General features: G+C 36.1%; 1 protein-coding gene across 2 annotated transcripts in view; it reads right to left on the bottom strand.

Moving 5' to 3' along the window:
- Window positions 1-2,590: 2,590 nt before the first annotated feature.
- BARD1 (BRCA1 associated RING domain 1) overlaps window positions 2,591-16,021 on the bottom strand; it is a 92,667-nt gene continuing 79,236 nt past the window's right edge. The window contains exons 10-11 of one of the 2 annotated variants that reach the window (XM_086366439.1): window positions 7,131-7,228; window positions 2,591-5,746 (exon numbers count right to left, since the gene is read on the bottom strand). In XM_086366439.1, coding sequence (XP_086222565.1) covers window positions 5,414-5,746; window positions 7,131-7,228 — 431 coding nt within the window. In that variant the 3' untranslated portion in view covers window positions 2,591-5,413. The remainder of the gene's footprint in view (window positions 5,747-7,130; window positions 7,229-16,021) is intronic. The other variant, XM_086366460.1, reaches the window with a different exon arrangement.

Here is a 16,021-nt window from a genome sequence, read left to right as displayed (position 1 = left end):
GGGCTTAGCACATCTTTACTACTCAAAATAGGAACCAGTAAAATCAACATATTTTCGCCAATGAGAAATGTTTGTTTATTCTCGTAACATAAAAATTTGTGCTTTGGGATTCAACAAGCTCTTGGAAAGCGTTTTCTGCCTCCTGCTCATTGTGGAAGCATTTTCCCTGCAAAAAGTTATCAAGATGCTTGAAGAAGTGGTAGTTGGTTGGTGAATGGTCAAGTGAATATGGTGGATAAGGCAAAACATCACAGCCCAATTTGTTCAACTTTTGAAATGATGGCTGTACAACATGTGGTCAGGCATTGTCCTGAAGAATTAGGCCTGTTCTGTTGACCAATGCCGGAGAAGGCAATGGCACCCCACTCCAGTACTCTTGCCTGGAAAATCCCATGGATGGAGAAGCCTGGTAGGCTGCAGTCCATGGGGTCACTGAGGGTCGGACATGACTGAGCAACTTCACTTTCACGCATTGGAGAAGGAAATGGCAACCCACTCCAGTGTTCTTGCCTGGAGAATCCCAGGGACGGGGGAGCCTGGTGGGCTGCCATCTATGGGGTCGCAGAGTCAGACACGACTGAAGTGACTCAGCAGCAGTTGACCAATGCTGGCTGCAGGCCTTGCAGCTTTTGGTGCACCTCATCGATTTGCTGAGCATACTTCTCAGATGTAATGTTTTCGCCAGGATTCAGAAAGCTGTAGTGAATCAGACCAGCAGCAGACCACCAGTGACCATGACCTTTTCCTGGTGCAAGTTAGGCTTTGGGAAGTGCTTTGGAGAGCTTCTCCTCAGTCTAACCACCGATCTGGTCATCATCAGTTGTATAAAATCCACTTTTCATTGCGCATTGCAATCTGAGAAATGGATTCATTGTTGTTGTATAGAGTAAAAGACAACACTTCAAAGTGACAATCTTTGATTTTCAGCCAGCTCAAGGCACCTACTTATCAAGCTTTTTAATCTTTCCAATTTGCTTCAAATGCCAAATGACCTTAGAACTGTTGTTCTCTGACACCTTCTAGTATAGCTGTAAGAGTATAGCTTTGATGATTGCTCTCATTTGGTCCTTGTCAACTTCTGATGGCCAGCCACTACACTCATCTTCAAGGCTCTTGTCTCATTTGCAAAGCTTCTTGAACCACCACTGCACTGTACATTTGTTAGCAGTTCCTGCACCAAATGCATTGTTGATACTGAGTTGTCTCCACTGCTTTGTGATCCATTTTGAACTCAAATAAGAAAACTGCTCCAATTTGCTTTTTTTCTAACATCATTTTTATAGCCTAAAATACATATAAAATACATAGCAAGTAATGTCATTAGCAAAAAACATAAAGCAATGCTCATTAAAATGATGTATAATATTTAAGAATGTATTCTAATATTAAACAGCAAGATTCAACGATGCAAAACCACAATTACTTTTGTACCAACCTAATTTTTAAAAAAAGTGTTGGAGAGAATGAGGAGAAAAAGGAATACTTGTGCTACGTTGATGGGAATGTAATTGGTGAAAAGTGAACATCGCTCAATCATGTCAAACTCTTTGTGACCCCATGGACTGTAGTCCATGGAATTCTCCAGGCCAGAATACCGGAGCGGGTAGCCTTTCCCTTCTCCAGGGGATCTTCCCAACCCAGGGATGGAATCCAGGTCTCCCAAATTGCAGGTAGACTCTTCACCAGCTGAGCCACAATGCAAGCCCAAGAATACTGGAGTGGGTAGCCTGTGCCTTCTCCAGGGGAACTTCCTGATCCAGGAACTGAGCCAGGGTCTACCTGCATTGCAGGTGGATTCTTTACCAACACTATCAGGGAAGCCCTGTAATTGGTGAAGACACTATAAAAAACAATAGGAAGTTCCTCCAAAAGTTAAAAATAGAACTACCATTATGATCCAGAAATCCTACTTCTGGTACTTATCTGAAGAAAACAAAAACACTAAACTTGAAAATATATATGCACCCCAATGTTCATTGCAGCATTATTTACAATAACCAAGATACAGAACCTAAGTGCCCATCAACAGATAATGGAAAAAGATGTGACATATATGTACAATGTAAATATACAATATTAACAAATTCAGCAGTAAAAAAGAATAAAATCTTGTCATTTATGACAACATGGAAGGATCTAAAGGGTATTTTACTAAGTGAAATAAGACAGAGAAATATAATTATTTTATGATTTCACTTATATGTGGAATCTAAAAAACAAAACAGAAAGACTCACAGATACAGAAAACAAACCAGTGGTTGCCAGAGGGAAAGGGGTGGGTGGGTTGGGAGTCAGGCAAAATCAGTGAAGGGGATTAAGAAGTAAAGACTCCTAGTTATAAAAGAAATTTAAGTCACTGGGATGTAATATGCAGCATAGGAAATATAGTCAATAGTATTGTAATAACTGTGGTGATGAACAGCAACTAGTTAACAAGGTGACCATTTGAAATGTAAGTAAGTATTGAATCACTGACGCACACATGAAACTAACACAATACTGTCAATTATATTTCAATTAAAAAAAAAAACCACAAGGGAATCACTGTGTAATAAATGACACTCTTAATGACGATTCCAAATTACCAACATTACACTGTATTCAAAACATTTTATTTAAGTAATAAAGTACTTAATACACATTTGAAATATAGTACTCAAAAAGATTAAGCTTTTGTCAGCTGAAAGATTTCCTCACACATCTTGCTGAGCCTCATTCTTCAACAGTGCAGAATAGGCCCCTTCTATAGAAGAAACAGAGATATGCAAGCACAAACAACTTTAATGGTTCACGGTAATTAAGAAGGAAGCGTGAATCTCTGACTGAAAAATGAAAATAATTACAAGTGTATCTATACAGAAAATACAAGTTTTCAAGAGCTTAACATCAATTAGCTGCTGTCAAAATAGTTAAGGAAACCTAATATAAAAATGCTTAATAGTGGGGCACAACATATGACAAAGAGGGAAGACAAACCAAGAGAATGAACGAAGGAAGGAGAGATGTAAATATCAGAAGTGTTTTTACAAACAGGGATTCAGATCAGAGAAAACACAAATTTGTCTAGGATATGACCAATGAGGTAACAGAAAGCAACCAAAAGTCAGTTATAAATCAAAAATGACAACCAAAATCCCAGGGAGTCTTAAATTATTTAATCCAGACATTATCTAACCCCTCAGAATTGCTTAGTGCTAAATATGTTGTTCATCATTCTCCATTAGAATGAAATGCAAAACAAACACATTACTGGTTGAATAGAGTGTTTCAGAGCTAATTCACCCTTTGAAGGTCAGGATCAGCAGTATTATTGTGTTAACACAATACATTTCTTAATATGGAAAAATAACATTGCAAAGAAGAAATTAAAGTAAACTTTATTTTGAAACAATCAGCCAAATTTCAAACTTCAAATAAATGGACCTTAAAATGTTCCTGAACTTCAGACTGTCCATATTCTAACCTAATGGTTACCAAAAGGGACAAAGCTGCCAAGTCTCAACAGTAACACCCTCCCCATGTTTTCAATATTATAAGTACATTAAATTTCTAGAAAGACTTATTAAAGAATTCTACTTCTTAGAAAAATGTTTTTAAATGATCCAATCTACCTTGCTGATTCACAAATAAGAACACTCAGCCCACAGTAACCTCCCTAGGTCTCCCCATTCTCGGCTGATGTCCTGTGCACTACTTTGCAGCCCTGGCAGTCCTGGGATCATGAGCGGGCCCTTTTCATTGCTACCATTAAACTTACTGTCACAACCTTTTGTATCATCTGGACAAACTCAGTTTGAAATCAAGTAATTACCAACTTCTGCCCTCCCAGAAACCTAAACATGAAAAACAATTTATGAAGAAAGAAATTAAGACCTATGAAAAAATTATGTTAAGGATATATGTTAAGGTCTACCAGAAAGACTGCATTCTAAGTCACTTATATTTGACTAAAAATTTGTTAGTCTGGTGAGACCTCCTAAGAAATACTGAAATTAAAATATGTTAGAGAGAATGTTCTACACAGTTAGATACATATGCTATTAACAGTTATAAGCTGATTATTAATAAGCAAGTATATACAATAAAATATCATGAGCCCAATGTTGATTTTCACCAAAAAACGGTAATGTGAAGATTCAAATCATGATTTCCTGATTAAAAGACTTTTTTTCTTTTTAGAAAAGGGGGATAAAAATGTAGGAATAGTCATCCAAGTAAATTATAAGTAACTAAAACACAACTGTAGAAAGCAAAAGTATTTTAACACCTATGGTGGCACATTTAGACCAGGTAAACTATTTTCATTATACTAAGACCAGAATAAATTATTTGACAATATTATCTGCTTACTAAACAAAGGCAAATATTTTTGCTGGTGGCAGGTGTGGACTTTTTTTCATCAAAGAACATTAAAAGTGAGAGACATAATGATACCACTTGCAGATGTAACCAAGAGTTCTGATGCCGTCTCATTAATCTTTGATATCTGATGGCATGAATAGTGACTTCCCAGGTGCTGCCGGGGGTAAACAATCTGCCTGCCAATGCAGGAGATGCGAGAGATGTGGGTTCTATCCTTGGGTCCGGAAGATCCCCTGGAGGAGGAAAATGGCAACCCACTCCAGTATTCTTGAGAGGAGAATCCCATGGACAGAGGATCCTGGTGGGCACAGTCCATGGGGTTGCAAAGAGTAGGACATGACTGAGCATCTGAGCACAATGTGAATAGAAAGACATGATGAATCAACACATATGCTAGTTTTAAAAAGAAAAATTCTTTAAAGCAATCTCAGCACTCAGCACCTAAATGGTAAATACAGAATGAATTCCTAATCTGGCAAACAATATATATATATTAAGTTAAGTAACTCTTTGGGTTAAGAAAAATACTCATGAAAATAAAGGTTTCCAATAATTTTTTTCTCCTGAAGACTCTGGCCCTTTTCACTCTTCTCACATTTTAGGTGTGCTATGAATGTGTATGTATATGTGTGTTTGGTACACATACACATTTAAATATATATATATTAATTCAAGGGAAAAAAGTATATGAATGAGTCTGCTGCTGCTGCTTGCTGCTCCTGTTGCTACGTCACTTCAGTCATGTCCGACTCTGTGTGACTCCATAGACGGCAGCCCACTAGGCTCCCCCGTCCCTGGGATTCTCCAGGCAAGAACACTGGAGTGGGTTGCCATTTCCTTCTCCAATGCATGAAAGGGAAGTCGCTCAGTCGTGTCCGACTCTTCGCGACCCCATGGACTGCAGCCTACCAGGCTCCTCTGTCCGTGGGATTTTCCAGGCAAGAGTACTGGAGTGGGGTGCCATCGCCCTCTGTGATGAATGAGTCTACCTATTTGTAAAAACGTGACTGATGAAAACAGTGCAATCACTAGGTTATCACACTGTGGGAGTTCAGTTGTCAAGAGGGAGCAACTCAAAGGACATCACACAATCTATAAACCAGCTGGAAGGAGCCATCCAGACTTTGCCCTGCCGAACCCTTTCTGGGCGATGATTAGACAAGTCCTCATAGATGATATACTGTGTGCAGAAGCGCTGATCAGAATCAGGTTTGGCATGGTACGCGACTGTATTGATGGTTTGAGTCACGTCACTGTCTGGCTTGGGCTTTCTAATGAGGATCTGGCCCCCACCGGCAGCGACAAGCTTAATAAGGTTGTCCTTTGGATGGTGTTTGAAGGTTCCCCCCAAATAGAAGTAACATCCATCAAACAGCTTTGGCAACTGAAAAAACAAACAAAAAAAGCTCATTAAAAGCAGACAAAAATATTTAAAAACACTGCACATGAAATAAGGGAAATAAAAAGTCACAAGCAGTTAAGTTATTTAATGAGGTGCAAGGACAAGACACACTTCAAGAACTCTCTGGGTTAAGTAACTCTTTGGGTTAAGAAAAATACTCATGAAAATAAAGGTTTCCAATAATTTTTTTCTCCTGAAGACTCTGGCCCTTTTCACTCTTGTCACATTTTAGGTGTGCTATGAATGTGTGTGTATATGTGTGTTTGGTACACATACACATTTAAAATCTGTTCCTCAAACTTCTTGTATCAGAATCTTTATTCATACTTGGTAGGACTTAAAGTCTCAAGAATTCCTTCCTACCATATCTAAAATATGCTTTGGGTATACCAAGCTAAACGTAACTGTAAGTCTAACAGCTTGTCCATGGAGCTTTCCAGCTCTGCCCATCCACATTCAGATCCCTATATACTACCAACCCAGGTTCCCCCAGGGCAGCACTTGGGAGGGTGGCCTCCGGGGTTCTAGAAACATTTTCCTTAGAGCACAACACATTAGAAAGCCAGGGCCAGAGAGCCACTTAGCTATAAACACATTTCTGTGTGCTTTATAGAAAAAGCTTCACAAGCCCCTTCTACAAAAATTCTTCAACATTTTTAATACACTTGTACGTCAACAGAAAAATGGAATTTTGTTCAATAAAATCTCAATATGTGGTAATAAAGACATGGTTAACTAAACCTGAGCATCAGCTGTCTTCTCTCAAACTACCTGCATCTAAGACTTCCCTCAGACTCTGAAAGGTTTATGGTAATGTTTGAAATGCCCAAAATGCAGTAACCATATGAAATTATTACCTTCTGGATTTTACTGCTCATTGTTATCATCTCTCAGAATCAAGCACTTGAAATGAGCACAATTAAAATTTTAACCAGGGGTTTCCCTGGTGGCTCAGTGGTAAAGAATCCGTCTGCCAAGGCAGGAGACATGGGTTTGATCACTGATTGGGAAAGATCCCACACGCTGTGGAGCAAATAAGCCAGTGTGCCACAACTACTGAGCCTGGGCTCTGGAGCCCGGGAGCAGCAACCACTGCATCCCGCATGCCCTAGAGCCTGTGGTCCACACAAGAGAAGCCACCACAATGAGAAGCCCGAGCACAACTAGAGTGTAGCCCCCTGCTGGCTGCAACTAGAGAAAAGCCTGTATAACAATGAAGAACCAACACAGCCAATAAATACATAATTAAAAAAAATTTTAATCAGTCACCTGTACTTGTTAAAAGGGCAGGAGAAGTTTTTCCTCATGGTAATAACAGTATTAATTTATGATAAGAACAATGAAAGCAGAATCAAAAGGAAAATACCAGCTGTTCTCTGTTGAGCCTGCTTTTCTGTGGTCCTTCAGGAATTTCATACTTTTCTTCCTGTTCACATTCTTTGCTTTGTAGACATGCTTTCACCCCTGGCAAAAACCAAGGATAAAAGCAAAATAAATATCAAGTGAAAAGTATTTCTTTCACATTGAAATGAAGCCATTTACCTAAGCCATTTTTCCTCTTCATGGTTAAGTATTGCTCTGAAACAGAAAAAGAAACCTAACTTACGCCAAAACAAAAGGTAGTAAAACTGATCTTTCCTTCACAAGACTAAGCAATGAGGCAGTACTGAATATAAACTTGAGTTTTCTTTGTAAAAAACCTAAATCAATACATTATGCCACGTACAAGGTAAAAATCTAAATTTTAGTTTATGGCCATTATCAAAATTAGAGTGAATAAAAAGTCCCACGAAGTTCAGCTCACAATGATCTGACCCCAAGATCTAACCATCTGCCCCACTCATCCTGGCAATCCCATGTCTAACCTCCTGTTAGACTATAAGTGATCTGACATTCAGCAAAGTACCTGAGTCCAGAACACCTCATTTAAGCTGGCCACCTAACAGGGGCTCTATAGCACTTGTTAAAATAAACAGTAAAGCAGAGTCTGCGACATGTTTGGAATTGACAGGCACACACTGCAGTCACCAAGGGACGACTGGTGAGTACTTCAAATGCCTTAGAGCTGCTTCAAGGAAATCAGTCCTGAATATTCATTGGAGGGACCGATGCTGAAGCTGAAACTCCAATATTTTGGCCACCTGATGCGAAGAAATGACTCACTGGAAAAGACCCTGATGCTGGGAAAGATTGAAGGCAGGGGGAGAAGGGGATGACAGAGCATGAGATGGTCAGATGGCATCACTGACTCGATGGACGTGGGTTTAGGCAAGCCCCGGGAGTTGGTGACGGACAGGGAAGCCCGAAGTGCTGCAGTCCACGGGGTAGCAAAGAGTCAGACATGACTGAGCAACTGAACTGAACTGAACTGACAGCTGCTTCAGTTGAGATGTTCCAAGATATTATATAGTATAACAAAAGTCAGAATATTTTAATGACTGAATACTCCATCTCTTCAAAAGCATAGCTTTGTCAAGGGACTGAATTTTTTTAACTTGGAGCTATGAATACATATCACAATTCAACGTTCAACGCTGGCATATCTGTAATTCTCTATCACGTGATTCTTAATTTTCTGCTAGTTTTGCCTGTGTTTTGGGGTCCCTTTCCCCCAATGTTTTCAATACAAGAATCCTATTTAGCTAAGTCTGCTATGCTGAATCTTATTCTGATCAATAACTTATAAATATGATAGTTTATAGAAACTTTTTTTTGTATGTAATTAAAAACTATATTTTAAAAGTATAATTTTAATAACCACTCACAGGGTATAAAAAACTATCTTTCCAATGAAGCTAATACTAAACTATCAATTTTACCATTTATTAAAAAATGAATTTCAAAATAAAAATTATGACTAGGTCAAAATCATACCAGAAACACTGACAGTGTGCTTACATGATATAGTATATTAAATATCAACACAAAAAACATTACCAATATAACCAAATAACTGACTTACCTCAGACTTATTATTTCACATATAAATTATTCCTTTTACTTTATGTCACTTAAATATGTAGCCCCCTTCTCCTAATGATATTTGCAGAGCATTTATACTGGTTTAGATGAACTGTACATGCCGGTACATAAAGCCAAGAACTTAACACTGAATACCCTTATGACGTCTAACTGTAACAAGTAAACAGCTAATGTATAACTACAAAAATAAATAAATACACTGTGCCTATGCTGGCTGCTTACCAACCTTATGGGTTTATGTGACTGGTTATTTAAACTATCAAAAAATCATACTAAAATTATTTTAATTGACCCAAGGGATTTGCCAGCATTAGTCAATTAACAGAATATAGCATTAACAGATAGCAGAATGAGACAAGCATGGCATCAAGAGAAATGAGACAGCAGACACCAAGAGGGCAGCTTTTTCAGTGTAAATATGCCTCAAATCATAAAACTTCCAGCCTTATAGTAATTGTTCAGTAAATTTCTGTAAAGGTAGTCAGAAAAATCCAAGGCTCTAATTATAACTGTTGAGCTAAATGAAGAATGCATTCCTCTGATATTCTCTTATTACAAAGAGAAACATTTTGCCAACTCTCTCTGCCACTTAATATCAACTAAAGAAGGAAAATATAGTTCCCCAATGGCACCCCACTCCAGTACTTCTTCCTGGAAAATCCCATGGACGGAGGAGCCTGGTAGGCTGCAGTCCATGGGGTCGCTAGAGTCGGACACGACTGAGCGACTTCACTTTCATGCATTGGAGAAGGGAATGGCAACCCACTCCAGTGTTCTTGCCTGGAGAATCCCAGGGATGGGAAACCTGGTGGGCTGCTGTCTATGGGTCGCACAGAGTCGGACATGACTGAAGCGACTTAGCGTCAGCAGCAGCAACCCTGCCCTGCCCAAAAACTAAGGAACAGTTTCCAGTTCTATGATAACATGGTAGAATTATTGCTGCACAGAAAACGTGGAGAATTTTTTGAACCCTGGGTGAGAATAATGCCTACAAGGGCCTTGCAAATTACATAATCATGTTGGGTATCTCGTCTTAAGTGGGAGGAAGTTATGGAGACTGTAATGGTCATATGCACATCTTAAAGACACAGAAATTAAATGATTATGATGAACTAAATCATATAAATTGTACCTGTTTTGGACTTAAGACTACCAATTTGAAACTCCTGATGCTTCATCTAATCAAATTCTTCATTTCACAGGTAAAGGAAAGTTAAATTCTTTAAGTGACATAAGTGAGATAAAAACTCAGATATTTTCCAACTCCTAGATCAGTTTTTTCCTATCTTTATTTTATTAAAAAAATAAAGCATTGTAGGAAATGCCAGGTACTCTCTACTCAGATTTAATATATTATATCTCTCTTAAAATAAATGGCCAAACCACTAAACAGATGACTAAATAGGAGGATCCCTATTTTTAAGAGATTGCTGCTAAGTCGCTTCAGTCGTGTCCGACTCTGTGCAACCCCATAGACAGCAGCCCACCAGGCTCCCCCGTCCCTGAGATTCTCCAGGCAAGAACAGGGGAATGGGTTGCCATTTCCTTCTCCAATGCATGAAAGTGAAAGTAAAGTCACTCAGTCATGTCTGACTCTTCGAGACCCCATGGACTGCAGCCCACCAGGCTCCTCCATCCATGCGATTTTTCAGGCAAGAGTACTGGAGTGGGGTGCCATTGCCTTCTCCGTTTTAAGAGATCAGCCGTGTACCAAAACATCAAAAACTGCTGACTACCTGGGAGTTTGGGAGCAGGGAGAATAATGCATTTGCCTTTGTCTCAGTGAATCAATGAGTTTGTTTAATTTGAAACCGAAGCTGCCACTCTCTCATTTGTACCCTTTGAGTTTCAGAATAGTCTCCAATGTGTCAGTAGACAATTATAATTACACTTCATATCAACTTCCTAGTTGACTTTTTTTTGCAATACACCAATTGAACAGATTTACTACAACATGAAAAGAAGACTTTAAACTTTCAGAAACTTAAATGGTGATATTTATCTAATCCAATTTCATTTATCCAAACCAATGAAATGGATGAATCTACAAGCCAAAATACTATTTAAAATTACTACTTTAACAAACCTAAATAGATAATCATTAAGGTAATTATTATTAAGATTAAGGTAATTATTAATAATAGAGAATAATCAAAGTTTTAATTACTCAATACTATGTTAGTTAACCAAACTGCAACAAGAATTATTAAATCTATTTTCCATATTAAACAATCAGAACTTTCAAAATATTCCTAGTCATAAACTCACCTAAAGTAATAATATATACTGTAATCCTTAATCTCTATAAAGACTTTAAAACAGGCCATTTTCACCAATTTAACATTTCCTTACTGTAGAGCAGAGACAATACTTAATATCCTATGATAAACCACAATGGGGAAGAATATTTTAAAAAAGGATGCATATATACATATAACTGAATCACTTAGCTGTAAAGCAGTAATTAGCACAGTGTAAACCAATTATACTGCAATAAAACTACTTTCTAAAACTGAAACAAATTATATTTTGTATTTGTACTTAATAAAGTCCATATTATTTCATCATCTGCATAGTTCAGCAGAAATAAAAATCTATGCAAGATCACTGCTTAACTTTCTCAGCTAAACAGGAGGATCTGAATCCAAACTGAAATGACTTTACACGAGTAACTTATATTGCTTATATAAACACAGATTTCTGAATATGCCAGAAAGATACATACTTTAAAATGTGTCAAGCCACTACCCTTGTAAAAGTATGCTTTATAACATCTTTACTTGTCACATGTAGTATTTTAAGATTGTGACCAAAGCTATCATTTTGCAGAGACATAGGAATAAACTAGCTATCTTACTAAAACGCACAGATTCTTTTCAGTTCAGATGTATTCCTGATCATGTCTACCATTTCAGGTAAGCTTTCCTTGTGCCCTGATTTTATTACTTTTTGATACAGAGGTAAGCAGCCCAATTCCCAAACTACTGCTTAACTCAAAGTCATTAACTCTTAACTAATTAAGGCAGCTCCGGCTACCTAAGAAACCTCTGGAACCTGCATACTAATGCAGCTTATGAATTCTGGGATATGATTTTTTTAAAAAAAGAGTCTTGTACCATCCAAAAATGTACTTCTTTATTTTAAATCTCCAGTAACCACTCTTGCCTCCTACTTCATAAAACCATACATATCTATGGATGTGTATTTTCATTTTAGCTACATAAACCACTGATGATGTTCATTAATTTCTATTAAGCTTAGTCACTTTTCCTAGTTTTAGAAGGAGAAAAAGGATTACATAAATGGGAGTAGGTTCCTGAATCCACAGCTACACACAAATGATTATAGAATTTAATGAAGACGGAATAAAGCTTTAAAATGGAAATCTGTCAAATGCTCCAAATTCCAAATGTCCAAAGGGGAAATGATCCCTCGATGAAGCCACAGAACATGCTCACTCTCTTCAAAAGCCAGAGCAATAAACAAACTCTTATTTTAAAGAACTGTTATTCTTCTGGAGCCAGTGGCTATTTGCATTGACAATTAGAATTAAATATTACTCTCAGCCAAGGCTAAATGGTATTCTAAAAAAAATAAAATGAAAATACAGAATCAAAAATTTTATGTCAAAATCAAAAATCCTAATAAATATGTCATTAGATCCAAACTAGGCACTAATATAACTCAAGAAAACTGTATATTAGTAAATTTCCTTTCTGATTCTATTAAAAATGAACACCGGAGTATTGAAGTGAACCTGAGCCCGTGCAGACTTAGAAAACGCCAGTGAACCTAAGGATGGCGGGTACTAAATTTAAAAAAAAAAAAAAAAAAATGAACACCAAAGTTGTAAAAACAAAACAAAATAAAAAATTATTTTTTAGATGCTAGTGGGCCTTTTAGTCAAATAGGCTATCTTATCACTAAATTTTAGACAAAAGGAAATTGTTTTTAAGAGGAAACTTTCTACAACAATGACAAAAATGGGAAAACAACTTTTATTCTCACTGTAATTTTAAAAAAATTGGATGGCAAGTAAAAGAGCTAAAACCAATATTATGAAATTCCACAGTGAGGATGGAAGGACAATAAAATGAAGGCTGAAAACATAAAAGGTAAATGCTCCTCTCATGCCATCATAAACATTTGGATTTAGAAATCAACTGTCACAAATCATTAGATTTTGCATTTTCATATAAATATCATTGAACAATTATTTATTTTTGGCTACATTTTAAGCCAATATTCTAATTACAAGCATGAAAGTGAAAATGAAGTCGCTCAGTCGTGTCTGACTCTTTGCGACCCCGTGGACTGTAACCTACCAGGCTCCTCCATCCATGGGATTCTCCAGGCAAGAATACTGGAGTGGGTTGCCATTTCCTTCTCCAGGGGATCTTCCCGACCCAGGGATTGAACCTGGGTGTCCCGCCTTGCAGGCGGACACTTTAACCTCTGAGCCACCAGGGAATTACCAGCATATTTATACATAAAAATATATTTCTTCATAAGACAGTGTGCTAAGTTTATTTATTTTACTTAATGCATATTGAGAAGCAGGTCAACTTCTATCACAAAAGTATATTACTGTATGATAAAATTTGCTTAGGCAAAATTTGGTATCAATTCTAAAACCTTGTATTATGAATAATAATATCAAATCAATCCTTCTCTTTATAAATGTGGTTAACGAACAAAGTCAGTCTAATGTTCAAAAATTTTCCTAATAAAATACTTTAAAAACTCATACTTGGTGCTCTTTTTTCATTGTATATTTAACACAAATTATTTATGTAAGATTTCTATGTTCATTGGACAATAACCATATTAAATTGTATCTGGCTAGATCTGCATAACAGGTATACACAATTCATTGCATCAGATTCAAACAATATACACACAGAGGTTCTAATTTCCCTGATTAAGAATGAAACCATTAACTCCTCAATAAATTTTGAGAAAAGATCAAAAAGAAGATCTAATTGTTATTAGAATTTAAGAATTTGAATTTCTTCCTAAAACACTTGAGACATATATTGATGTTAAAACTGTTATAAACAAATAGACCTCTACCAAATCCAATCCATGACTGTTTACTTCCTTCGCCTGTACATATTCACACATTTATGTAATATTGACAGAAAAGATATAAATGTTTTATGCTCTTTAAAAAGTTTAAACAAATTTGTTTTTCATATTTCAGACCTAAGTTATCATATAAAAATATAAATTTTTTTCAGAAAATATCTTTAAGCATTTCAGAAATTTCTTAATCCTCTAACACTCCAGTTATTCCCCCCTATTTCTTGTTATAAGAAATAACAATAGAAATCATGTTTTTTTCCCTCTCTATTACTTGCTTGGGTAGCTCAGAAATAGGACTATTAGTATAGTAACAGATGTTATTATTTTTTTTTCTTAAACAATATTTGGTAAAATATTTCTGTAAGCATGAAGTTGTCTAATCTTAGTTGAAAGAAATGCTTTGGTATATTTATTTTTTGGTAATTAGCAAAATATGAATAAAATTTTTCTTTATTTTAAAAATTCCACAGCACTCTCAATATCCATTTAAAGAAAATTTTAATTGAAAAACATGTTAATTAATCTGATTATGAAGTTATTTGTAAAATGATGATGTAGTGATTGTCTTTTAGGTTCCATCTTCCACATCTAAAACAAAAACAAAGCAACACTGTATCTGGCCCTTCCTCTCCTCACAGATGAAAGTCCAGAGTAAAATGTTTGGCACATTCCCACACCAATTTCCTTAGGTGCTAAGGTCTTTCAAAACTTCTACATTTTATTTCAACTCAGATGATAGTGGGGAAGAGATTATGAAAGAAAAGATGACAGTCATCTGCTCTCCCTTTCACAATGAGACAAGAAATGAAGAGGCAGAATTCAATTTTTTTTCAAAAAAAAAAAAAAGGTTAGGCTAGAGGAGATTTGAAAGCAGTGTACTGAAAAGAACAGTGCAGTAAAATACATTTTCTCTTTCTGAAGGTTAGTTTACATCTTTAGGATGCAGTTCCATCTTCTTCATTCTCTAAGAGATGAATACAATTTATACATCTTCTATTTTTCATTCTAGCCACCTCTTTAATTACCAAAATCACCCTGTACAGGGATGGTTATTAGTTTCCTGTGAGGATCGGCACCAAAACTAGGACTAAAGTAGAATCTCAGGCACAAACTCAATCTTGAAGAAGGAATTTTCCTATCTATGCCTCCTGTTTCTATAAAATAAATACCATCCAATAAAATATCTGTAAAATAAACATGATGAGAGAGAATGCCTGATACAATAGCATAATTATGGCCTATTCTTAGAATGTTCATGCACAGTTCATTAACTATGACCCTGTAAGATGCTCCATATATATAAAATAGAAAAATAAGAGATATTAACCAGTTAAGAGAAAAATACATTTAAACAGAAAACTTCCAGTTAAATTTGGATCCAAGGAATCCAGACTGTTTTATATAATTATTTTTGTTAATTTATTTAAATTTGTTTAATTTTTTAAGTAAGTCAATTCCCTATAGAGAAAGTTTACATGAAACTTCGTCTTCAGTCTACTTGGTTTATGGAAAATACTGAAAAAGTTAATACTAAACATTCTACAGAGTTCAGCCAGTAAAGATTTTGTCTTTCAGGCAAGTTAGTGAATATCTCAAACACAAAATTTAGTTTTAATAACTCATAGATCTTTGTGATTAGTTTTGAAAGCTTTGGCCCATCATATCATTCCTTAATATAGATGATTTTCAACTAATTTTGAATACCTCTGAACATGTTTTTAAAAATCACACTAAGTTGCCTGACATTAAGAACAACACAAAATAATAGAAAAATATATTAGGATAGAAAGTGTTCTTGCAACTATTTCTTGCAACTAAACCCAGCAACTATTTAAATTCATTGTCTCAAACCCTGAACCTATTCCTCTTTGTATTTTGAATTAGAAAATATGGGGATGTGAAATTCAGTAAGAGATTCCATCCACCTTTTATCCTAAAAGAACCACTGATATTAAGAGTATGTTATTCACTACTGTGACAATCACCAAATAGCACACTATTAAGTCAGCTTGAGTCCATTAGTGATTCTATAAAAATGACATGGCCAAGCCATTAAAATGACAAAACTTCCATTTCTTAAAGAACGCAGATTTTATGGAAATGAATACTGTAGTCTGTATATGTAACAAGATGCAAGTTCAGCAAATTCACAAGAACTAGACTTACAGGGTAAGTGGTAAGTGCCTTAAT

This window comes from Bos grunniens, chromosome 2 (genome assembly GCF_055505025.1).
Source record: "Bos grunniens cultivar Pamir isolate PY7600 chromosome 2, Bosgru_T2T1.0, whole genome shotgun sequence".
Taxonomy (NCBI): domain Eukaryota; kingdom Metazoa; phylum Chordata; class Mammalia; order Artiodactyla; family Bovidae; genus Bos; species Bos grunniens.
Note: the sequence above shows the minus strand (reverse complement) of the source record. Positions and strands in the feature narration are given on the sequence as shown.